At 34.2% G+C, this 27,703-nt stretch overlaps 2 protein-coding genes and 1 pseudogene across 2 annotated transcripts; 1 reads left to right on the forward strand and 2 right to left on the reverse strand.

Annotated features, from left to right (window-relative positions):
• Positions 1–2,153: 2,153 nt before the first annotated feature.
• Positions 2,154–3,119, reverse strand: LOC111906222 (malonyl-coenzyme A:anthocyanin 3-O-glucoside-6''-O-malonyltransferase-like; annotated as a pseudogene).
• Positions 3,120–4,942: 1,823 nt separating this feature from the next.
• Positions 4,943–5,509, forward strand: LOC122195468 (secreted RxLR effector protein 161-like). The gene has a single exon (XM_042897386.1). It carries the CDS (start codon positions 4,943–4,945, stop codon positions 5,507–5,509), a length of 567 nt encoding a protein of 188 aa, XP_042753320.1.
• A 1,959-nt stretch (positions 5,510–7,468) lies between these two features.
• LOC111906210 (malonyl-coenzyme A:anthocyanin 3-O-glucoside-6''-O-malonyltransferase) lies at positions 7,469–9,090 on the reverse strand. Its single transcript, XM_023901936.3, has one exon. It carries the CDS (start codon positions 9,051–9,053, stop codon positions 7,689–7,691), a length of 1,365 nt encoding a protein of 454 aa, XP_023757704.1. The 5' UTR covers positions 9,054–9,090; the 3' UTR covers positions 7,469–7,688.
• Positions 9,091–27,703: the final 18,613 nt, after the last annotated feature.

A 27,703-nucleotide genomic window follows, 5' to 3' on the forward strand; every position in this document is an offset into this window, starting at 1 on the left:
TTCGGTCTCGAACCAATAAAAATCTGAAACTACTAACACAACGACACTATGATACTTCAACACTACGATTCATACAAATAACGATTGGGAATTCATTATACATGCGAATGTGCACAGACGTCTACGCACTATCTTTGGGCCCCACAAGTGTAAAATCTTGTTCGTTGAGCCTAGCTAGCCCAACGACCTGATCTTAAGGCCCGAAGACTTCAATCTTACGAAGTGTTGGGTTTTACCGATCCGACACGACGTAACCGGATTTTCAATGGCTTGTAGACTACTGGTCCCCAAGGGTCCTTTAGTGTCGCTAGCAGAGTCTGCCTTTTATGAGAGGCGGGTCTGGGACCCCTCGTACCTTTTTATCCCCAACCGGCTAATGGAGTCATCGAGGCCTTCGTGTCCTCTTTCTCTTCGGATGTGGGACTACACTTAGTCAGGGCGGTTGGATAACGTGATTAGTACGGACGACGCCTACGGGATCGTTAGTATTGCTATAGACGAGTCGTTTGTGTAACGCGTGTTTGTAGCAGGTAATCATAATCCAATGTCGTCTGGTAATGATAACTTCATGCGTTGCAATGGTTTCAAAGTAAATTCATGGAATTCAAAGAATTAGGAAAACATCGGGTTTTCCTAGGGTTTTTCAATACATACAGATTCGAAATACATACAACTTCAATAAACAATTTTTACAAGTATAGAAACAAACAAGCAAACTTATGGATCTTCACAAATGTTTTCAAAAGCTTCTCTTTTCAGAAAATATCGGATTTTCTGGTGGTTTTCAAACGATACGAAACATTGTTTTTCAAATACAACTTATGAACTCACCAACATTCCATATGTTGACGTTTTTCAAAGTACTTGTATTCTCAGGGAACCAGTGAATCAAAGGAAATCATATTCAGTGATGGCTTTCAGTTTATTTACGTACGACTCGAACAATTTATTTTGGGAATGTAATGTTTAAACAATGTACTTCATATAAACTTTACTGGTTGTACTGTATTAATGCATGGTGACGAATGTTGTTACGTTTCATATATATACAATGTTATGGTATTCAATTGAGTCGCGACAGCCCCCGAACGTTTCCGCCGCCTGGTTTGGGGGTGTGACAGTTCTTGAGTTGGAACAGAAGAAGATGATGATGAATAATTGATTACTAGTTTTGAGTTCTTAAGTTACCGAATCGAACACCCACACACACAAAAATCTTCATCAGATCTCCAAATATGAATCCTTCATTAGATCTGCAAATTTAGAAGAAACCCTTCAATAATAGGTTTCTTGTTTGATGTATATTCTTTAAGCTCCATGTTTTTTTGATTTTGGGATCTCACATTTTTAAGATAGGGGAAAAAGGTGGGTCGTCTTCAAGAGCCACATCTGTAAATCCGATTAAATAATTAAAGATGTGTTTAAAATCGTCGGAAAACTCATGTTGGCCAAAGTCTCGCCAGAGAAGATGACCAGACTATCGCCGGATTTGCCAAATATGCCGGAAACCGGCAAAACCTGCTATAAAAGGTCATAAGGATGTTATTTGAACAGTTCAACAAATTCAATGAGAAAATATGGACAAAAAAACTCAATGACTAATGTATACAAACTGAAATATATGTTATGGTTTTAAGTTATTATCCATTTTTTTATAACCATAAAGATTATTTTTGTAATTTTATCTTATATTTATGATTAAAAGTCATTATCCCTTTTTAATAACCATAAAGATTATTTTTCTAATTATATCTTAGATTTATGATTAAGCAAATATAATATTGTAATTCACCTTACATAAATGGTCGATCCATGTTACCACATATGGCTTGTTGTTTATAACTCTTTTTTCCTTTGTCGACATAAAATGTTCGATTTGTCCTTATCTAGAAAGACAGCAACGCAAAAGAGGACTCATTGGTGGTTCACAGTGTTTATTAACTAATCAACATAATAATATATTGTATTTATTGAAATGTCAACTAAGCTTATATTATATGCATGACTTAATATACGTGTAGTCACTTATGACCAAAGCAAAAAAACTGTATCGGATGTTACACATGCTACACTCATTAATCATAACCATAATTAGTAATTACCATGAATCACAATTCAACAAGAAAATATAAAAACCAATCAAGATAATCCGATTAATCTACACGTACGTACGCCTCTAATCCATCATTAAAGATACTAACAAAAGCCTCCATCTCAGTAGCAGAAAGACGCAAACCAATCTCCAGGTCTTCCTTCGATTCTTTGCAGGCAGCAATGGATATGGATCCATTAAAATCTATGGAAATTGTTTCATGCTTTTTCGGTTTCCTCCATCCAAAATCCAAATCGTAAAATTTAAGCTTTCGTGTTCCCGCAACCCCTATCCATTACGTTGGCATCATCTTGGCGAACAAATCTTCAAATGACCCAAAATCTTTCACGACTCCATCGTTATCGGTCATGGTCTTTTGTAGACTTTCTCCAAGCAATTTAGCAACAGTCACGAAACCTTCCTTTCCCATTAAAAGATTGGTTTTCTCCAACGCCATTGTAAACATTGCACAATTACCAAAGTAGGCTGCAGGGATCGGTGGATCCAAACGTGCCCTACAATCGATGGTGAAACCAAATAGTTTTGCCTCGTCTTTGCGTGCTTCTGTGATGCAACTCCGGATATATGCACATGCATGCAGCCGTAAAAGATAAAATATATAGTAACTTTAGACCAATTTATGACAGTTCGCGTCAAGATAACCGTGACTCAAAGTTTATCAGTTGGCCCAAAAAGGCTTTGTGGTTGATACTCTTCGCTAAAAGTTTCAACCTTTACGTTCTTAAGATAACTTTCATGTTTAGGGTATTTCACAAGTCGATCATAAACGCGTAATGTCCCATTAGTTAAAAACAACTCATCTGTTCCAGATTGAGCTATCAATGTCCACGCCTTCAAGAAACAAAACCGGGTGCTAGCATCACCCAAGCTATGGTGATTCGTCATTCCATAGAGAATCCGTTGTTGGGAAAAGTGTAACTTGAACTGAGAAGACCGGGATTGTTATGAAAATTCGACTTGACAATGTTGGAGAATTTACATCACAAGCTTTTAATGACAACTGCATGTCTATTGGGATAACGATTGAACATTCTGTTGCATATGTTCATATACAAAATGGTTTAGCTGAGTCGTTAATCAAACGCCTTCAATTAATTGCAAGACCATTACTAATGTATTCTAAACTTCCTATATCGACATGGGGACATGCAATTTTACATGCGGCATCACTTATACGCATCAGGCCAACTAGTTATCATAAGTTCTCCCATATTCAACTGGTTTGCGGCCATGTACCAAATATTTCCAATCTAAGGACGTTTGGATGTGCAATTTATGTACCTATTTCTCCACCTCACGACAAAAAAATGGGTCCTCAAAGAAGAATGTGAATTTATGTTGGATACGAATCTCCATCTATAGTAAAATATTTAGAACCATCAACTGCAGATTTATTTACAGCTAGATTTAACGATTGTCATTTTGATGAATCAGTATTTCCAACATTAGGGAGAGAAATAAAGAAGCTGGAGAATAAAATCTATTGGAATGAATTGTCACTTTCAGTTTTAGATCCTCGTTCAAATCAATGTGAATTTGAACTGAGAAAGGTAATTCATTTACAAAATATAGCAAATCAATTGTCAGATGCATTTACTGACCCTAAGAGAGTAACAAAGTCTCATTTGCCAGCTATAAATGCTCCAGTTAGAATTGATATCCCATAAGGAAAAAATACAACTACAAATGAATCAAAGGCAAACCTAAAGCGTGGAAGACAAACCGGTTCCAAAGATAAAAGTCCTTGAAAACGAAAGGGAGCAAATATAATTGATGGTCCAAAAGAGAAAACAGAATCTTTTGAAAAGATTAATAAAGCTCCAGAAGAGTCCAATGACATAACAAAAGAAACGGGGGTACTTGAAAATTATGAAAATGAAGAGATCTCAATAAATTATGTCATGACAGGAATAAGATGGAACCGAAATAAGATAGACGTCGATGATATTTTTTCATATCATGTTGCGTGCAAGATTATGGAAGAAAATGAGGATCTTGAACCTAAATCTATAGATGAATGTAGAAATAGAAAAGATTGGCCAAAATGGAAAGATGCAATCAACAAAAAGCTTAATTCTCTTACTCAACAAAAAGTTTTTGGAACCGTAGTCCGTACACCAAACGGAGTAAGACTAGTGGGACACAAATGGGTATTTGTGCGCAAAAGAAACGAGAAGAATGAAGTTGTGAGATATAAAGCATGACTTGTTGCACAAGGTTTTACCCAAAGGCCTGAAATTGATTATGAAGAAACATACTCTCCTATGGTTGATGCAATTAGATTCTGTTATCTAATAAGTCTGGCAACACATGAAAAATTGGAGATGCGTCTGATGGATGTAGTTACCGTCTATTTATATGGTTCACTTGAGAATGATATTTATATGAAAATCCCAGAAGGGTTTAAGGTGCAGAAGCACAAACTCCTAATTCTCGTGAAGTATATTCGGTAAAATTAAATAAATCTTTGTATGGATTGAAACAATTTGGCCGTATGTGGTTCAATTGTTTAAGTACATTTCTTTTAAAAGAGGGTTATAAAAATGATCCATTAAGCCCATGTGTATTCATAAAAAGATCTGGATCATAATTTGTGATAATTGTTGTTTACGTAGATGAGTTGAACATAATTGGAACTCCTAAAGAATTGGAAAATGCCACTTCTTTTTTGAAAGAAAAATTTGAAATGAAAGATTTTGGTAAAACGAAATTTTGTTTGGGTCTTCAAATTGAGCACACCAAAAATGTAGTTTTTGTACATCAATCTAGTTATCTAGAAAAGGTGCTTAAAGGTTTTATATGGATAACTCACATCCATTGAGTACCCCGATGGTAGTAAGACATTTAGATGTCAAAAAGGACCAATTTCGGCATTGTGAAAAAAATGAAAAACTTCTTGGTTCCGAAGTATCATATCTTAGTGCTATTGGTGCACTAATGTATCTTGCTAATAATACGAGACCTGATATATCTTTTGCTATAAACTTATTAGCAAGATATAGTTCTTGCTCAACAAGAAGACATTGGAATGGAATTAAACACATTCTTCGATATCTTCGAGGTACAATGGATATGGGCTTATATTATTCAAATTCATCAAATGCGGAGTTAATTGGTTATGCAGATGCTGGATATTTGTCTGATCCACACAAAGCTCGATCCCAAACAGGTTATTCATTCACTTGTGGAGGTATCACAATTTCTTGGCGTTCTGTTAAACAAACTTTGGTTGCTTCTTCTTCTAACCATGCAGAGATTATAGCAATTCATGAGACAAGCCGTGAATGTATTTGGTTAAGAAATTTAAGTCATCACATTCGTGAAAATTGTTGTCTAACTTCTAACAGGGACGTTCCAACCATACTATATGAAGATAATGCGGCTTGTAAAGCCTAATTCAAGGAAGGGTTTATCAAAGGAGACAGAACCAAACATATATCACCAAAGTTTTTTTACTCATGATCTTCAAAAAGAGTGTGTCATCAACATCCAGAAAATTCAATCAAGTAACAACTTGGCATATTTGTTTACTAAAGCGCTCCCTACATCCAAATTTGAAAACATGGTACGAAATATTGGAATGCGACGCTTTAAGGAAATTGAGTGATGTTATGATCAGGGGGAACATATTGTACTCTTTTCCTTAGCTATGTTTTTCCCACTGGGTTTTCTTAGCAAGGTTTTTAACAAGGCAATTGTTCCAAATATCTATTATTAATCATGTACTCTTTTTCCTTAATAAACAGTTTTTCCCATGACGTTTTACCTATTAAGGTTTTAACGAGGCGTGATACAATCGTCATTCAAGGGGGAGTGTTATGAAATATTAGTTTGTGAATGACCATTGGATTCTCCATTTGTCCCATAACTCCCCATCATTATTTAGCATTAGTAATAATCATTTCAATGTGTTTTATGAATGTAATACTACACCATCATAATGCACATTCATATTATAGCTCATCTTTCATCTTATTTGGATAGTATAAATAATGAGCCATATGTATCAGAAACTTAATGATTTCGTCACAAGTATTGGAATAAAAGTTCTCTCTACTCTGAATTCTTTCTTTACTTTATAATTTATCTTGTTATTTGATCATATTTTATAACAACTTAAACATTCTAAACATTAACCATATTTATACTAATTATTAAACTAGAATCTTCATCTAATACTAAAACTAAAAAAAACAACCTTCTAGAATCAAAGTTATCCTAATATAATAAAACTTTTCATATTAATTAACTAACCGGTTGATCCAACAAATAAATGATTGGTCCACTGCATACTTGTCAACAAACTTGTCAATATATCTTATTAAAAATTTCAGATTGTTCTTTGATGAAAAAGGCTTTATGAATCCTCCATTTAATTGACTAAAACTGTATGACAACTTTTTTATGTTGATGCATGTTTCAAATCCAAAGCTATATATTTTCTTAGAGGTGTCTTTGTTAGACGAAAGATACTAAATGTTCAATTTTAACTTGTACTTAAATAGACCATGGTATGGTATAACCGATTATAGGAGATTCAACCATGTTCCCACATATTGATTTTAAGCTCTCATCATGTGTGTCTACGTGTGACTGTTAGAGGTTTATTTAACTAACAAGCTTTTCACTTCGTTCAAATATATGGAAGATAATTTGAGAGTAAATGAGTTTACTTATTCAATGTAATTGTCGATTTCATAGTCTAGTGATATGTTGTAATTTAATATTTTATATGTTAATTTGTCTTTGTTCAAATCGTCTGTTAATTTGTTGCCATTCATAAAATCATCAATAACATGGATAAGTACAAAACTAAGTGAGGCAGAATTAATTTGCAATCAAAATTTGATAATAAGAAGTTGCAAACAAAAGGTTAAGATTGAGAACTAAGTAATCAAAAGTCAAAATTTGCAATCACCATCCATGCTCCACGTTGCAATAAGGCATCTGCCTTCGATTCCAAACGATTTTGGAGTCGGTGATTAAGGGTGGGGAGGGAGGTTATTTATTAGTTTTCTTTCTTCTTTTGTTTTAAGTTAAAAAAATAGAAAAATATAATAATAGGGGTATTAAAGTAATTTTAGTTGTATATATAAAAAATAATTAAAAAGATTCATAATTTGACAATTCATGCACCACCAAATGTTTTTGAACCTAACCAAGAGAATATTTTGGCAATTTTATCTTATATTTATGATTAAGCAAATATAATATTGTAATTCACCCTACATAATTTATTACCACATATGGCTTGTTGTTTATCAATCTTTTTTCCTTTGTCGACATAAAATGTTCTATTTGTCCTTATTTAGAAAGACAGCAACGCAAAAGAGGACTCATTGGTGGTGCACAGTGTTTATAAACGAATTAACATAATAATATATTGTATTTATTGAAATGTCAACAAAGCTATATTATATGCATGACTTAATATACGTGTAGTCACTTATGACCAAAGCAAAAAAACTGTATCGGATGTTACACATGCTACACTCATTAATCATAACCATAATTAGTAATTACCATGAATCCACAATTCAACAAGAAAATATAAAAAGCAATCAAGATAATCCAATTAATCTACACGTACGTACGCCTCTAATCCATCATTAAAGACATTAACAAAAGCCTCCATCTCAGTAGCAGAAAGACACAAACCAATCTCCAGGTCTTCGTTCGATTCTTTGCAGGCAGCCATGGATATGGATCCATTAAAATCTATGGAAATTGTTTCATGCTTTTTGGGCTTCCCCCATCCAAAATCCAAATCGTAAAATTTAAGCTTCGGTGTTCCCGCAACCCCTATCCATGACGTTGGCATCATCTTCGCGAACAAATCTTCGAACGACCCAAAATCTTTCACGATTCCATCCTTATCGTTCAAGGTCTTGTGTAGACTTTCTCCAAGCAATTTAGCAGCAGTCACGAATCCTTCCTTTCCCATTAAAAGACTGGTTTTCTCCAACGCCATTGTAAACGTAACACAATTACCAAAGTAAGCTGCTGGGATCGGGGGATTCAAACGTGCCCTACAATCAATAGTGAAACCGAATAGTTCTGCCTCATCTTTACGTGCTTCTGCGATGCAACTCCAGATATATGCACATGCAACCGTAAAAGATGATATATATACTAACGTTGGAAGTTGGGTCGAAACCAGTTTCTTCAACCGATTCACGACACTTCGCGTCAAGATAACTGTGGCTCGGAGTTTATCAGTTGGCCCAGAAAGGCTTTGTGGTTGATACTCTTCGTTAAAAGTTTCCACCTTTGCGTTCTTCAGATAACTTTCATCTAGTTTCGGGTATTTGACAAGTCGATCATAAACGGGTAAAGTCCCATTAGTTAAAAACAACTCATCTGTTCCGGATTGAGCTATCGATGTCCACGCCTTCAAGAAACAAAACCGGGTGCTAGCATCACCCAAGCTATGGTGATTCGTCATTCCAATAGAGAATCCGTTGTTCGGAAAAAGTGTAACTTGAACTGAGAAGACCGGGATTGTTAGGAAATCGGAGACTTTAGTAGTCTGTTTGAGAAGAGGTATAAGATGATAGAACTTGTCGCACTCTCGTGGATGGTTTCCTGTAAGATCGTTGAAATCAAGGTTGCATTCAGCAAACGTAACCTTGACTGAATCACCTTCAATATATCGAATTTCCGGTTTTTGATCAGGAGAAGGAAATATGATCAAGTTACCAGCGAAAGGAAAGAAATGTTGAAGGGTGATCGATAACGAGTTTTTCAGATTAGGAACGATGCTTTCTGTGAACTCGGTTTTAGTGATTGGAAGGTCATAAAAGAAGAGAGTGTTGATTGGAGGTAAGGTTAGCCATGAGAAGTCGAAGAAAGTCAGTGGCAACGACCGGTCACACACGGTGGCCGGTGGTGGCGATACTTGGGACTCTTCAAGAATAGTCATGGTTGGAAGGGAGCCCATTTTGAATCAATTCTGTCGGATGGTTGAGTATCCCAAAGCTAGTGGAGTTATTATATAGGGATAAGGAGATGATAACAAATAGTGCATATTTGGTTTTATTAGGGAATGCACCTAGTAATTATCTTTTGCTTTTGTTTTTGTTAAGAGATATATCGTGTTATGGTTGTATTTTTAGTAATTAAGCTTTTGTTACATTCTAAAGCCGGTTTAAGATTATGGGAAACCCCGGATATAACACGTATGTGTAGGACATATAGAAATATCATTAAATTGTAATCTTCCAAATATGACAAAATATTATTTTAATGCACAAAAAGGAAAAAATATAAAATAAATAAAATGATTAACAATTATATATGTGATTACACTTCTAAATGTGAGGAGACAATTTGTATTGGAACAGTTATGAAAATTCAATTCTCTCGTTTGACATATTTCTAGAATAGTCGCACAACGTTGATGAAAATATCTTAATCGAAAGATTAAACAAATTTCAAATAGAATATTATAGTTTAAAATTTAGTTCAAATAAACATGTAAGTTTTTGTAGAAAAATCTACCAAAAAAATGTAGTACTCTACAAGTAAAGGGGTGTCTTTCCGTGACATCTATGTATTAGTCAGTTAATTTAAAAAAAATTAAATATAAATGATAAAATATTTGAGACTTTTTAATTTATAAGAAAATAAGAAAAAATAATAAATTATTATAATGTAAATGTTTTTTATATTTTAAATTTTACAAATAATTTAAATAAAAAAAACTAATAAGCTTTAATTTTGAGAATTTTAAAATTAAAAGAAAAGTTTATTAATAAAATTAATATTCATTTATTGTTATATATTTATTATAATTGACACATTAAAATATTATGTATAATTTAATAAAATAGAAAACTCATAAAATAAGATGTGAAAAAAAAATTAAAAATAACTTTAAAATGATATTTGATAAATTGAATGATAATATAATATGTGGCAAAATAACCTTCATTTTTATTAGAGATGATTTTAAATAGAATATTATAGTTTAAAATTTAGTTCAAATAATCATGTAAATTTTTGTACCAACAAATAAAACAAAATGATGATTTTAAATAGAATATTATAGTTTAAAATTTAGTTTAAATAATCATGTAAATTTTTGTACCAACAAATAAAACGGAGTATTCAACAAATGAATGCTGGACGTGTAGGTGGGGCTTGGCAGGTGCCCACTCATACTGAGACTCGTTTTTTTATATTAAAAAGTCTTGCACATCGACATAGTTAGATAAATGGTATTTTTTTAAAAGCTTTTATCATTTTAATAAGTTTTTTTTTTCTTTTTTTTTTAAAATTAGTACTAAAAAATATATTTTTTCTTAAATGTAGGTCTCTCCTAGAGGTTGGGCGATAGAAACGACTGTCCAATATCTATCTTTTGAAGGGACCAAAAATTTGTATAGACTTTATTAATGATATGTTAAAAAATATCGATCTTAAATATATTATTAAAAATTTTGCATCTCAAAAATCTAAGAAAAGTATTTTTTTTAAATATATGGATTTTTGTAATCGAAAATGCTATATTTATAAAATAGTATAAATATGTTTTTTAATTATTGACTTATTATAAAAAGGTTAATAAAATTTATGTATTTTAAATGTCTTTATTCTTCTCTCGTCTTGGGCCCGAATTATATTTGGAACGGCCCTGCTTAAAAGGTTACTCAAATATTTATTATGTTAGTAAGTAATAGGGGTAAAACACGAAGCATACAAGATATAGTATGTATGTGATTCGGTCTAGGTTGACATATGTCAACGGGCAAGAGGAAAGTATTTTTTTTATTTAAGACCTCTCAAACATATGTTACAAGTACAATTCAACAGAGATTCGTCTATCACTTTAGAATTCAAGACACATTACAAATGACTTACCATATATCCTGATTTATAGACTAGATATCAGACCTAAAACCCTAATGGACGAAACTCATTAATCAATACGCAGATGAAAGGTGTCAACCAATCACAATCCACCATGCAGTAGTTCCGGGAATCTTTATCCTTGAGGTACGTCACATGAGCATCAGTAACACACATGAGGAAACATTATGATCCATAATGGTTAATCATGATGCAAGAGTGGCCCATCAACCATCACGGTGGCGCATCATGCAATAATCCTAGAGCATCTTCAACTTCTGAGTATTCTTGGACAATCTTGAGAATCATAGTGGACATCATAGCATAAGTGGCTCATCAAGGAATACCATGGTTCCTCTAGAATCTATATGGCGAACTTGCACTAACAGGGCGCATCAAGCATGAGGATGACACATCTTGTGCAAGGGATGGCGCATCCTCTCCAAGAATGACAAATCCTTTTCCATGTTGGCACACCTCCATCATAATTGGCACATTAGGCTTCATGAGTGGCACATTCTCATTCAAAGTGGCGCACCTTGACAATGAATAGCGTACTTGCTTCCCAAGGTGGCACATCCTTATCAAGGATGGTGCCCATTCATCCAAAACGATGGATCTGTGCATAGTGCATGACACATCTTGATCATAGAGAGCACATACATGCTCCAAGATGCTATATTCCTTTCTTAGGTGCTCCATACCCCCTTTTAGAAGACATGTTCCTTTGTCACACGATTCATTCCCATCTTAGATGACATGTTCCTCTGTCATTTGCTCCATTGAACTTCAAGTGCTCCACAAAATTCAAAGTGATCCATTAAGTTCTAAATGTTCTAATCCCATTTAACAATATCCACCTTGACTTGAGTATCCTTTGAACTCCACCTTAAACAAGAACTCCCTCTCCTTTTCGTGGCATCCATCCCCAAAGGGAACTAACTCCTACAAGAATCAACCATGTCCAATCAAAGCTTCAACTTCTCTGTAGGAAACGACTTTGTGAACATATATGTGGGGTTTACCTTGATATCCATCTTCAATATAGAGAAGTTTTTGGTTTCTAGAATGTCACAAATATAATTTAACCTGAAATTAATGTGCTTCACCTTCTCATGATACATAGGATTCTTTGCAAGATTCAACATACTCTGACTATCACAGTATAAGATAGGCTTCTCCACCTTCAGACCATGACTCTTAACAAGCCCACGCAACCATATATCTTCTTTTATTCCTTCTGTCATAAACATGTAATTTGATTCAATTGTAGACAAAGTAACGATATCTTGTAAAGTTAACTTCCAACTGATGGAACATCCGAACAACATGAATGTATAACACGTTCGTCACCTACGATTCAAGAAATCACCTCTATTGTTTGAGTCAACGTATATCCAACAAAGTCGGTTTTAATATTAGCTCCATTCACCAAGAAAACATATGAATTTCATTTCAAGTATCGCACGATCCACTTGACTGCTTCCCAATAACCCTTTCCATGATTGCTCATAAAACTTCTTACTACACTAATTGAATGAACCAAATCAGGTATGGTACAGACCATAACATACATGAGACTTCCAGTAGTACTAGAGTACAAATGATTCGCATGTACTTCCTTGCCTCATTAGTTGTGGGTATACTACCTAGACCAAGTTTAAAGTGTGTCTCCAAAGGATTTCTAACTGGTTTACACTGATCCAAGTGGAATGAATGCAAGACTTTCTTAAGGTACTTTTGTTGAGAAGTAGACAACCGCCCTGCTATACTTTCCATTCGAATCACAAATCCATGTAACTTATTTGCAGCTCCCAAATCCTTCATCTCAAACTCATTATTCAGGGTCGCCTTCAAGTCATATATACCAGCCATGTCCTTGGTTGTGATGAGCATGTCATCAACATACATAAACAAATATATGTAGGAATCTGGTGATAATTCCTTTGAGTAAACACAGTTTTCAAACTGGTTTCAAATATAAATGCAAGATCATAAATAAATCAAATATCTTATACCATTTCCTTGGATACTGCTTCAAACCATGTAGAGATTTCTACAAAAACACACACACACACATGATCCTTCTTTGAGTTAAGGAACCCTTTCGGTTGGGAGTGTAAATCTTTTCTTCTAAATTCCCATGTAGAAATACATTTTTCACATCTAGTTGTTCAAGATCTAGATCAAATACACTCAACATGGCGAAAGGAACCCAAATCGTCTTGACTTTCATGACCGGTGAGAACACCTAGTGATAATTGATTCCTTTCTTTCTAAGAGAATCCCTTCACCACCAACCTTGCTTTGAACCTAGTGTTGGATTATATATATAAGCCCATAACTATTAATTGTATGCATTCGACCCGAGAGTATCATGGTCCATTTGGGTTGCACTTCACCGGAACAATTTATAAGGATAGTCTTTTGAGAATAGTATATTTATTATTTATATTAATATATTATAAGTTCTAATATATTAATATGGAATCATATTATTTAATTAGTATTGATCAAGAATTAATTTAGTGATCAAAAGGAACTAATTAAATAAGGACTCTTATATATAGTATGGGCCAAGTTCATTTAGGTTGGGCTAAGCTTGCATGGATAGTCCATGGAGTTTTTAACCCATGGATCCTATGGAAATGAAATGTCCTGGGTATTAGGGTTTACATGGATGAAACCCTAATATTCCATATTATATAAAGAGGTCCTTAGCACATGAAATGGCACTAGTGTGTGAGGATACAAGAGTAGGCCGATTTCTAGTGTGCATTCTATTCTCTCAAGTTTTCCAAGGTGTTTTTGGTGATTTGTGATTCCACTTGAGGCTTCTACACTATTGGGGCTAAGCTCTTAAAGTTCAAGATTTCAAGCTACATAAAAAGGTATCTAATCTAACTAGGCTTTTTAAGTATAGTTGCTTCCTATTATGCTAGTTAGGATAAAACCTTGGAATATTGAATATTTGCATGTATAATAGAGAAAACATAGATCCAAGGTCTATTTGCAAGAAAAAACATTTTTTTGGAATTTGCCAGTTCACCACGAGGTGGTGACTGTTTAGTGAAATATTTTTTTTTTTTAGTTTTTTGGCCTGTTTTGGATTAGAATCATTACCGCAAAGTGTTTTGTTCATAAAATTTGATTTTGATGTTATGGTAATGTTTATTCTCATCTAAATAAATGATAATAGTCAAAGTTTCAAGACTTGTTTTAGTTTATGTGATTAGCTAAGTTCTTGAAAATTGTTGATATGAATTATCTTTACTTATGAGTTTGATCTTGTTTATAGAAAAATTACTTGATTATTGTGTTAATTGGTAATTTGATCTTAATGGTTTTTATAAACTCCATAAGTTGTCCTCAAGTTATGGAAAGTGAAGAGTTTTTCTTTTAAAGTGTCATTAAAAGTCATAGGTTATGAAAATGGAAGAGTCTCTAATTTTAATGTCATCATAAAATGTTTTTTATGTCTTCCATAACTTGTCCTCAAGTTATGGAACTTGAATTTTTTTTTTCATAAAAACCATATTAAACTCATAAGTTATGGAAACCAAAAGTTTTTGAATTGTTCAAAACTTGCCCTCAAGTTTTGGAATTTCTAAAGTCTCACAAACACTTTAATTCCAAACCCTAGAGTTTTAAAAGTTAAAATTCAACTCTTATAATTTAAAGTATTATAAGTTAATAATATATATGTATACCATCAAGTCAGTCTTACCGTTAGTAGGCCTCACTCACGAAGTCGGACTATAAGGGGGGTATAAGGTTACTGCCTATAAAATGGCAATTTAATGGGTGTCCACTCTCACCCATCGCTTCCTTGACTGGTGGAGGGTCGTTAGCCGAACGGGTAGGACAAGGACTATAATTTTCATTATAAGTATAATGATAATTATAAAGTAACTAAACCTTTAATAAATTCCCAATCTTAGTTACTTTAGGAAAATGTGAATTTGGTGCTAACCCATGAAATTACACTTTGCACTCTGCTTAAATCGTTAGTGGAGCGTGTGTGGTTAACCGACACACTAACCTGGATTTAACAAGGTAGGCAAAGGGTAACTTCATGTTTATCATAGGATCGGTGGAGAGGGTGTGGTTAACCGACACATCGATTAAGTGATAAAATTAAGGGTACCAAGTATATTTGCATGGTTATTCACACCTTGTTTTGTGATCCTTGACATCCCAGTCACAAAACATGAGAGGGCACAATAGAGATTGAAACATGCCATTGAAAATTTCAATGAATCTCAAAAGATCTAGGAGTTACAAATCCAATTAAAACCTAATAAATTATTTCGTTTTTCATGGTGGAAATTGGTGAATCGGCATTCGCCTACCTTCAAATATTCTATAGCTTGGATTACGGCATCCCTCTTCCAAGTTATAAAATATGATGTTGGGTCCTAGCCTTAATATTTCATATTGGGTGTTATATTAAGGACATTAAATCAACCTAATTGAATTTCTCCCAGTGTAGATGTCTGGTTTAGATAACTATGATCTTCCCAAATCTCTTGGAACAAGCTTTCCTAATGAAGATGATGTCCCGGAAATCATACTTCACTTTCTCCACCTCCTCCAATTATTCACCCACACGTTCAAGGTCACTCAAGCCCTATTGGCAAGCAAGGTCTATGTGTGCTCACATCTTGGAGATGAAGTCACATATTGACATGTCGGGAGAGTTGGGTGTCAAAGTCTTGAGAAAGTTGGTTGTTGAATCACTTTCTAAGTCACATAGTAATTTTCCTTTAGGACTACTATGTAAAAGACTATGACATGACTCTTAATGATCTAATCTATTTTCTTGGTGCTACTGAATCAACAATGATTTGGAGCACTGGAAAGCAAATTTGATTGGAAGATCGACTTCCCAAACTTCCATGGACATCAAAAATGGTGACATTGGAAATCCATAAAGCTTCCTCTTCCCAATGGAAAAGGATTGTCCATAGTCAACTTGGTTGACTAAATGGTAAAGAAAAAGGTAAGTCTGAGATAGTCCAGTGTGCCATTCCCAAAGGGTCCATATGGTTCTATTGCCAAAGGAAGGGGCATTGGTTGCAGAGCTGCCTAACTACCTGAAAGATCTGAGAGAAGGTCAAGTCAAAAAGTTTGACGCTGCTTCAGGTAAGTCCACTATCTAACTCTCTTAAGTTCCTATTTGAAGATTCTTAGTACATTTTGATGTATGGCAGGATCAAGTAAAGGGAAGGAAACTTAAAAGAAGAGTATGTTGAATCTGATCGCAAAGATGGATTTCAATTGCAAGGTTCGAAGATCAGATTCTTGAGCTACATAGGAATTATGATAGATTGCTAGGAAATATGTAATAGCATAGTTTCCATTTAAATTTGCATTGTAAGGAAACGTTTTTCCGTATTTTATAAATAAAAAAAAATTTGTTTTACTTTATTTTATATCTCCTTGCAATGACATTTATGGAAAATCGATGTTTGTATGTTTCTTGCAATATTGGAAATATGAATTTGATTCTTTCATATGTAGTAGTGTCTAAATTTACCAAATAAGGAAATATTCTCACCACCCAAGGTTTCAATTGGACCGAAACTTGGAATCATGCAAGTTCTATAGTATGATGAATGCGAATTTTCATCTTTGGAAAATTAAGACTAATTCCTTGTTCACATGTATATGTGAGTCAAGTGAAGGACTAAGGGATCGAGTACACATTCTTGTGCACTGGTCAAGTACACCATAAAAGATTGATATATTATTCTTCATAATTTACTAAAGTTTACTAAATATGGTTATACTTAACAATTTGAGTATAATTCTGAAACATTGGAAAAGTTTCGATGTATGGCAGAACGAATGGGAATAATCAAATTTGGCAGAAAGATAAAAGTTTTTCAAATCTGAAAAGATGGGAGAGTACTTTAGTATCATGTTTTATGATCATCTTAAGGATTAAGAAACCATATCACAATTGGTCCTCTAAGGAAATCTTAGTATATTCCGATGACTAAGAAGAGGAAATATGAATTGTTGAAATGGTTAAATCAAGAAGATGAGTCATACTTCATTCCAAAACAAGTCTTAGAGTTATACTCCAAGATTGTAATTTGAGTGACACATCTTTAAGAAGGTTTATCAACACTTGTCAAATGTAAGAGTAAAATGTGTCCTACTCTTGTACATTTGAAATTGGTAAGTTGTGATGTTTTGGATAAAACAGAGACCAACTTACACCAATTGTGTGAAGTGTTTGTCTTGATAAGAATCCGCACTATATCTTGAATATTTGTTTGTCAAAGAATGCGTCTTGGCAAGAGAGTCTTATATGTCAAGAGGACAGTTGTAGTCTAAAAGAGCCTGAAAGAATTTCAAGATCTAATCAAGAATAAAACCTATAGTTTCTCACTAGTTCACGACTTGAGGTTTATAACCTATCATGTTGACATATTCCTATTTTTGTGCCCATTCTAGTTAAAGTTAGCTTTGCATATGAGTTCTGAGAGTTCTCAATTGGTTGGATAACAACTTGGAAGCAATGGCAGACGCTTGTGCTGCCAAGTGGCAAGAAATTAAGAATAAATAAGTTCAGTCCATGTGAGTTTGGATTTGACCTTGTCTTGTGATTATGGTTATGATAAATTTACATGGATAGGAACATATACACTATAAAAATCTAAGTTTCATAAGGTTTCTCTCTGATTCATGAAAATGATGGTGAGGAAATGCTTTCACTAAGTAGATTTTAAGTAGATAGCAATTGTGATATTTGCATTCTCAAAGTCGTTAGTGGAGCGTGTGTGGTGAATTGACACACTAACATGGACTTGTGAGAAATTGAAAAGGTCTAAGAAATTGAGACTATGATTACAACATCCCTTTTCATAGTTCTGGAAATTGGTTAGACACACATGAGAGCTATCTAAGGAAACGTGTATGATTTTGATAAAGTTTTATAAAAGAATCTCGTATCAGAAGTCTGAACTTTGTAAGAAAGTCAATAAAGTATTGATTTCTAGAAGTCCAGTTGATTTCTGAGTGCATGTGAAAGCTAGTGGGAGCATAAGTGTTATGCTGATAATTCTCATGTTAGTGGGAGCATGATAATTATGATAAGTGTTGCAAGTTAGCAATGTTAATTATAGAAAACAAAAAATTTCAATTGGGAAAAGTTGTTTTGCTATAATTAAGGGAGAGGAAATTATACTTCATTTCAATTCTAAAAGCTTAGATTGTGATTTTAACCATATTTAGTCATGGATATATATATATATATATATATATATATATATATATATATATATATATATATATATATATATATATATATGAATTTTATGTTGGAATGGATCAACTTAAGGAAATTCTATATATATTGCGTTCTCAAAATTCGATTATTATTACGACATCCCTCTTCATAGTCGAATTATGAAAACATGGCAAATAAAAATATTGTATTAAAAGACTGGTCTAGAATCATGTCTTTATGCGAGAGATAATGAATCGTGTCCCATATGCTTCGGGTATATGATCGATTGCATGTACTATAATATTTACCCTTTCTAATTATTCCAAAATGCCTGGGGGCATTAAGAGGGAAAAGGTCTAGAATTGGATATGACTAAAATGATTAAGCAATTGTCGAGGACAATCTAAGGTTTACCAAAGATTTGTTGCTCAGGGACAGTTGGAAGTATAGTGTTAATTTTAGAAGGACCGTATAAACATATTCTGAAAGGAGGCAACTCTTGTTCAGAAGTGATAGTCAAAATGGGAATATGGAAATGTCTCCATGGGTGGAAACTATTCAATCTCTGTAAGATTAGAAAACTTAATGCAAGAAGGATGTTCAAAGCAATGTACTTTGAATATGAGACTTCATTTCCATGAAGTTGATCTCCATTGGAATACTTTGTAATGTATGTTGATAGGTCTTTGTGACTTTGTGCATAATCATTACAGAGGATCAATGCATATAAGTTTAAAATCTAACAGATTTCGGTAAATGTAAGGCGTTTGGAATTCTTGCATTTGCGGTAAGGATTTGGGATTGTGAAATGAAAATCATTGGAATTATGTTCAATCCATCTATTTCACAAAGTAAATATCATAGACAAACTTAGTGTGCATACTTGGTGTATGGCATAACTAATGTTTGGACAAACATAGTGTGCATACTTGGTGTATGGCATGACTATTGTTTGGACAAACATAGTGTGCATACTTGGTGTATGGCATGACTATTGTTTGGATAAACATAGTGTGCATGCTTAGAGCATGGCATGACTAGTGTTTTGATTCAAGTATAAAGTTGATTAGCTGAAACATTATATAATGAATAATGTGTAATCAATATGGTGATAAATAAAAGGTGTTTTATTTATATTCATCAGTTCCGAGACCTTATTGGATTCGATTATTCTTGTGTTTCACTTTGCATGTTTTGACTTACAGAACAACTAGGTCATTCTATCCAAATGACTAAGTTGTTCAAACCATCCACAGTCGATAATATGTTGGAAGTAGGTATTAAGGCAAGACTGTCATGAAGCTAGTTTATAGATGTCCAAGGTATTGGACATAGAAAGAGTTGCCGCAACATTCATGAGCGCTCATAAGTTTTGAGTATTGGATTAAACCCACACTCATTTGACTCATTTCATGGATTTTATCACGAGTGATCATGAGATGATAATATCTTATATTCTTCAAACCTAGAGATATGAGTTGTTGCCTATGAGTTGGTTATACATTGATTGCACAAAAACGCATTTGGTAACTCAATGTTATAAAACGTGCCTTTGTGTATGATCCAACAAGTAGTAGAACAAGCATATAAGTCGAAGTTTATCCATTCCTTTTACCCTTAAAGGGATAAAAGGGATATTTGTGGTCCCCTCGATAATTTAGTGATGACACCCTGAAGTGCTTGTCCAAGCCTAGACTGATTTGATTTGTTCAATTAGTCGGTCGTCATAAATCGGAAATCGAGAAACAACAAATGGACATGAAGAATGATTAAATCCATGTCTCAGTCCATATGATATCTAGAATGGAGGAATATATGATCCCTTGTCTAATAGACAAGTCATTGACTATATCAGATTTCAACAACGACTTTAAGGGCTACGATTGCTAGTCGGGTTTTGGAGTCATACGCAATAATAGTTTTAGACTTATCCAAGTGTGACACTGTTGGATTATATTTCTAAGCCCATAAACATTATTGGTATGTATTCAACCCGAGAGTATCATGGTGTATTTGGGTTGCACTTCACCGCAACAATTTATATGGATAGTCTTTTGAGAATAGTATATTTATGATTTATATTAATATATTATAAGTTCTAATATATTAATATGGAATCATATTATTTAATTAATATTGATCATGAATTAATTTAGTGATCAAAAGGAACCAATTAAATATGGACTCTTATATATAGTATGGGCCGAGTTTATTTAGGTTGGGCTAAGCTTGCATGGATAGTCCATGGAGTTTTTAACACATGGATCCTATGGAGATGAAAGGTCATGGGTATTAGGGTTTACATGGATGAAACCATAATCCTCCATACTATATAAAGAGGTCCATGGCATATGAAATGGCACTGGTGTGTGAGGATACAAGATCGGGCCGACTTCTAGTGTGCATTCTATTCTCTCAAGTTTTCGAAGGTGTTTTTGGTGATTTGTGATTCCGCTTGAGGCTTCCACACTATTGGGGCTAAGCTCTGAAAGTTCAAGACTTCAAGCTACATAAAAAGGTATGTTATCGAATTAGGCTTTTGTAGTATAGTTGCTTCATATTATGCTAGTTAGGATAAAACCTTGGAATATTGAATATTTGCATGTGTAATAGAGAAAACATAGATCCAAGGTTTATAGGGTTGAATGTACACCATAAGTGTGTTAGAATGATCAAAACCCTTCACCTAGGTGGTTTAATTCCTGGAATTCCTTCATTCGTCTTAAAAATCCATTTGTGTCCCGTTGTTTTGCTCCCTTTGGTAATAGAACAAGATCTCATGTTTCATTCTTCTCCAATGATTGCATTTCTTCATTTATATCCATCAACCATTTACTTGCTTCTTTACTCACCGCTGCCTCTTTCTATGATTGAGACTTTTCAATGTCAATGTCTTCTTAGTTTCCAAATCAAATGAAATGCAAATAAGTTAACATGAATTGACATATGAAACATATCCTCTTGGTTATCGAATAACCCTCTTCGATCTTCTTCTTGCCATAGTTTCTAACCCATCTTCCCTTCTGACATCATCATCAGTAGAAAAAAATTCCCTTAGTCGTTCTTAGGAGTCATCTTGTCTAGGTTGTTCATGAAGGGTTTTAGTATACTACAACATCCAATGGTGCACATACAACCCTAAATTCTTTGGATCTTTGTTTTCTCTAATTATACATACAATGTTGTTTCCAAAGCATTATGCCTACAACTAGCATACATTTGTCATAAACAACGTAAAATACTAGTTAGGAGTTTACCTCTTTATGTAGCTTGTAGAACATATTGTATTTGGCCTTTAAGAACTTAGTGCCCCAAGTGTGACACCACAAATGGTTCACAACACACATTAGAAAAAGGATGACTTTTGAGAGAGTTTATACACACTAAAAATTGGTTATAGTCTTCCAAAGATCACTACGTGCCAATTTTAGTTACCTAGGGTCTTCTTATATAGTGTGTCTAGGATTAGGGTTACATCCCTGTAAAACCTAATGTGAATGACTTTTCATCTTACTTAGGATCCATGGGTTAAAACCTCCATGGACTACCATATTGGTTTAGCCCATCATAAATAACCATAAGCCCACACCATAAGAATGATTGATTTATCAAATCAATCCCCTTACATTTAATTAGTCTCTTTTGATCACTAAATTAATTCCAAATTAATTCTTGACAAATACTAATTAAATAATATGATTTCATTTTAATATATTAGAACTTATAATATATTAGTAAATCATAAATAACCTCTTGTCAAAAGTCCATTCTATCAAATTGTCGTGGTGATATGCAACCCAAGTAGACCATGCTACTCTTGGGTCTAGTACATAACAATTATAGTTATGGGCTTAGACACCTAATCCAACTGACATAAGCAACATAAAATACTAGTTAGGAGTTTACCTCTTTATGTAGCTTGTAGAACATGTTGTATTTGGCCTTTAAGAACTTAGTGCCCTGAGTGTGACACCTCAAATGGTTCACAACACACCTTAAACAAAGTATGACTTTTGAGAGAGTTTATACACACTAAGAACTGGTTATAGTCTTCCAAAGATCACTAGGTGCCAATTTTAGTAGCCTAGGGTCTTCTTATACAGTGTGGCTAGGATTAAGGTTACATCCATGTAAATCCTAATGTGAATGACTTTTCATCTTACTTAGGATCCATGGTTTAAAACCTCCATCGAATATCCATGGACTTCCATATTGGTTTAGCCCGTCCTAAATAACCATAAGCCCACAACCTAAGAATGATTGATTTACCAAATCAATCCCCTTACATTTAATTAGTCTCTTTTGATCACTAAATTAATTCCAAATTAATTCTTGACCAATACTAATTAAATAATATGATTTCATATTAATATATTAAAACTTATAATATATTAAAAAATGATAAATAACATCTTCTTAAAAGTCCATCCTATCAAATTGTCATGGTGATATGCAACCCAAATGAAACATGCTACTCTCGGGTCAAGTACATACTAATTATAGTTATTGGCTTAGAGACGTAATCCAACAGTTCATTGCCGCCTTGTTGCTCATCACTTATCACAACTTTGTTTGGAGTTTTTGATGCAAACTTCATCTTATGGTTAGCAACCCGATCTAGATTCTCTGCTTGACTTTTATCACCTCCTTTGGGTTACCCATTGTAGACTAAGCAAAGGTTACATCTTTATTCATGATAAATTTAGAATTTCTTCCTTTTTCTGCACACCACATTTGATAACCTTTTAATAATATAACATATCCTAGAAATATGCATTTCATTACCCTTGGCTCAAGTTTAATATCATTCACATGATCATATGCAGGGCATCCGAATATACCTAAGCCAAAATAATCAGAGGGTTTCCTAGAAATATCATTCACCAGATAGCAAGCAGTTAACTGCTTCCGCCCATAATTGCCTAGATAATTTTGTAAATATTCACATAAATCATACAACATGAGTGTTTCGTTCATCCTTTCTGCCACTCCATTTTGATGTGGTCTGTGTCGTACAATGTGGTGCCTCAATATACCTTCTGTTTTCTAGATGTTGTCAAATGGAGCATTATAGAACTCAAACCTATTATCAGTTATTAGTGTTTTGAATTGTTTTCCAGTTTGTCTTCCACTCCTTGAAATTCCTAAACACCTCATCCTTTGTCGATAAAAGATATACCCATACCTTCTTTGAGTAATCGCCAATGATAATCATATAGTATGAGCATACACCATGAGAATTCACTAGAGATGGTCCTTACAGATCTAAGTGAACGTATTTCGAGATTCCTTCAATAAAAATGTCACCTTAGAATTTTCATTGTTCTGAGATACATAATAAATGTGATTTTAGAAAATTTGGTTAACTATACCTTCTAAATGAAAAAATGTTTACTCAATAGTTACTTTCCTTAATTAAAATACATTTTTGGCACAAATTTCAATAAGGTATTGAGTATTTTCATAAAATGAACTGTCGTTTCTCTTCTTGTGCAATCAAATTTCATGTATAAGAGGTCAAGCTTGTTGGATTAGTGTCTTAGCCCGTAACCATATTTGGTAAGTACTTGACCCGGTTGTGCATGGTCCTTTTGGGTTGCCTTCACCAAAACAACTTGATTGGAGAAATAAAGAGAGAGAGAGAGGTTATTATGATTTATTAATATATTATAAGAATAATATATTAAAGGAGAAATCATATTTGTTTAATTAATATTGGTCAATAATAATAATTAAGAATTAATTTTGTGATCAACTTTAATTAATTAAACTAGAGGGGCTGAATTGTAATTATGTGATAGTTGCAAAATAGGGCAATGGTTATCCTAGTTGTAGGATGGAAGAATTCAAGGGATAAGATATCCTTGAAATCATCCAAAGGTCCAAGGGATAAGGGTTATCAAGGCTTATCTTTTGATTGCTTGGTGGGCAAGCAACTAGATAAGGATAAGGACTGAAACCCTAATCTCAACCCTATATAAAGACCCCTAAGGCATAAGAATCGTCCACTTGATCCCTAGTGTATCTAGATCCAATTTCTACCTCAGCCCTTCTCTCTATAGCCTCTCCAATTGCTTGTGGTGTTTTGTGAGCCATTAGAGGCACTACAATTGTGGTGCTTGCTTTCAAGACTTAGGGTTTGAAGATTTAAGTTGTTATTGCAATATAACAACCAGAGGAATGTGATCTAACCTTCTATGTGAATTTCGAAAATAGTAGGCTGCATTAGGGTTTTATTCATGTGTTCATAATCTTGTGTATCTAATAGTGAAAACATAGATCCAAATCTAGGGTTGCATGCACACATAGGATTGTTTGTATAAAACCCATAAGTGGTATCAGAGCCTTTGGTTAACTTGTTTTCAATTAGTATGATACAATTGTATGAACTTGACAAATTAGGGTTTATTGCCAATAAACCCTAGGAGGCAAGAAATTTCGAGATTAGGGTTTCCTAACCCTAATTTGCTAAAATTGTGAAAGGGTTTTTTAAATCCTTTCCTTCAATCCAAGATTTCGAAATCTAGGGTTTGCAAACCCTAGGATTTCGAGATTAGCCTCCTTCCCCAAGATAAGATCCTAAATTTTAGGATTTGGACAATCTCATATCTTGTAATTATCTTTTAATGGTTAAATATGGTAATTAAAGATTTTGAATTATCCCCTACCATTATTTTCGAAATGTAGAGGGATAAAAGGGATTAGGATAAGTTAATTGTTTAAATGGTAATTATCCTTTAAGATTTAATAATCCCTTATGATTTAATAATTTAAATTAATAGTTTAATTTGAGATAATTATTAAATCAAGAGTTTAATATTTAAAATTTTAATTTAAATGGTATTAAACTTCGAAAATTTTAAATTGAAAATTAAAACCCTAGTATTTTGAAATGTTTAAAATACACCCTATACTATTATATTATTACAAGCTTAATGAATATATATATATATATATATATATATATATATATATATATATATATATATATATATAATTAATTAAAATGTTAGTCTTACCGTTAGTAGGCCTCATTCACGAAGCTAGTCTATAAGGTGGGGATAAGGTTGTTGCCTATAAAATGGCGCTTAATGGGTGTACACTCACACCCACTGCTTGCTTGACCGGTGGAGGGTCGTTAGCCGAACGGGTAGGATAGGGCAATCCTCTCTTCATTAATAAGTATAATGAATCTATATAAAGTAACTAAACGTTTTACAAATTTCCAATCCTAGTTACTTTAGGCAAAAGTGAATGTGATGCAATCGCATTAAATTACACTTTGCACCCTGGCTAAGAAGTTATTGGAGCGTGTGTGGTTTACCGGCACACTAATTGGTTCTAAGAAAAGGTGGAAAAAGGTGATTCATTGTTTATCATAGTTCAATGGATCTTGTGTGGTTTACTGGCACATTGAATAGGTGATTGTAACAATGAATGCACCATGTAGATTTGCATGGTTATTCACACCCACTTTGTGATCCTCGGCATCCCAGTCACAAACAAGAGGGGCATATCGAGATTTAAACATGCCATTGAAAAGTTCAATGAATCTCCAAGAAAATCTAGGAATTCTCAAAAACATTTAAAACTTAAGCTTATGTTTTTCATGGTGAAGAGTTAGTGAATCGTCATTCACTTACCTCCAAATTATTTTTGTGTTAGATTACGGCATCCCATTTCTAATATGTAAATAATGTTGTTGGGTCCTAGCCCTAATTTTTCATTTTGGCTGTTAAATTAGGGATTCAATTCTAATCAAACTTTGTCCTTTCTATTTGTAGATGGCTATCGCAAACAACGTTGCTGCTAACTCATTCACGCTAATGAGTCTTTGTCAAAAGGTGACTTTTGATGGATCGAACTTCAGCCAATGGATAAGATAGATTCACACGATTGCGCTACGAGGACAAAGAGTATGTCCTCGATGAAAAGCTCAAGAAGCTCAATCCAGAAGTCGCTACTCCCGAGGAAATGGATGTCTTTGAGACCCACGAATGTGATGCAACGAAGGTCCATTGCATCATGATAGCCACAATGAACCAAGAATTCCAAAAGTCCTATGAGGACATGTACCCGTATGAGATGCATCAAGACTTAATAGAGACGTACCAACAAAGTGCGAGGCAAGAGCGCTATGAGATCATCACGAATATGATCACCGCTAAGATGGGAATTGGAGAATCTCTTACCGTGCACTTGCAAAAGATGCAAAGATATTTTGATCGTCTTCGCAAGTTAAATGTTAACTTTGGGGAGGACTTGGCCATTGACATTGTTCTTCACTCCTTTCCCTCATGCTACAACCAATTTAGGATGACCTACCGCATGAACAAGGAAGAGGTCACCCTAAGCAAACTCCAAGTGCTCCTAAGGACTGTTGAGAGCAACCTAAAGGACAAGTCTATTGCACGAACTCCCAATCCATCTGCTGCTCCTGTTTTGGCTATAGGGCAGGAAAGGGGCAAGAAGAGGAAGGCTCCGTCAAAGAGCCACCGCAAGGGAAAGTCCCAAGATGGTTCCTTTTCTAGTGGGACCAAGGTTGATCCTGCTAAGCCCAACCCTAACCCAAAGGAGGGAGAGTGCCATCATTGCCACAAAATAGGGCATTGGAAGAGAAGCTCCCCGGAATATCTGCATGCCATCAAGGATGGAAAGATCAAGCCATCTTATGCAGGTATATACACAATTAAATCTAATGATTCATCTCATGCTATTTCTTGGGTTCTTGATACGGGATGTGGTTACCACATTTGTTCTGATTTGCAGGGACTAGGAAGAAATAGGGATGTGGAGCATGGAAGAATAAATCTAATCATGGGAAACAGAAGATCGTCGCCTGTCACCAAGATTGGAGTGTATTCTTTAGTGCTTATTAATGGATTAGGTTTAGATTTAAATAATTGTTTCTACTCGCCAGATATGGCAAGAAACATCATTTCATTTCATGGTTTGTTTAGAGAAGGATTTAGATATTCATTTAATAATGAGAATGGTTCTATTTATGCTTATCTAAATGGTGTTTTATACTTTGAAGCAATGCCTTGCAATGGAATTTATGAAACTGTTATGGTTGTAGATAACCTAGGAAATGATGTGTTGTGTATGGATTCTTTCAATAGTACGGATAAAGCATCTTTGTGGCATTGTCATCTTGGACATGTCAACAAGAAGCGCATAGCCCAACTCCAAAAGGATGGAGTGTTGGAGTCATTCGACCTTAGGGAAGATGACACATGCGAATCTTGTTTACTTGGAAAGATGATCAAGTCACCCTTCACTGGCACTTGTGAGAGGAGTGAGGGTTTATTGGATCTCATACACACCGGCGTGTATGGGCCCTTTAGATCCACCACAAAGGATGGGAACCGCTTCTACGTGACTTTCACTGATGATTATAGTAGATATGAGTATATTTACTTAATCAAGCACAAGTCAGAAACGTTTGAAAAGTTCAAAGAGTTCAAGCATGAAGTGGAGAATCAATTGGGCAGGAAAAT

Source organism: Lactuca sativa, chromosome 8 (genome assembly GCF_002870075.4).
Source record: "Lactuca sativa cultivar Salinas chromosome 8, Lsat_Salinas_v11, whole genome shotgun sequence".
NCBI classification, from domain to species: Eukaryota; Viridiplantae; Streptophyta; class Magnoliopsida; order Asterales; family Asteraceae; genus Lactuca; species Lactuca sativa.

Coding starts and splice junctions, on each gene's coding strand:
- LOC122195468 (XM_042897386.1), top strand. CDS start 4,943: ATGGTAGTAAGACATTTAGATGTCAAAAAGGACCAATTTCGGCATTGT.
- LOC111906210 (XM_023901936.3), bottom strand. CDS start 9,053: ATGGGCTCCCTTCCAACCATGACTATTCTTGAAGAGTCCCAAGTATCG.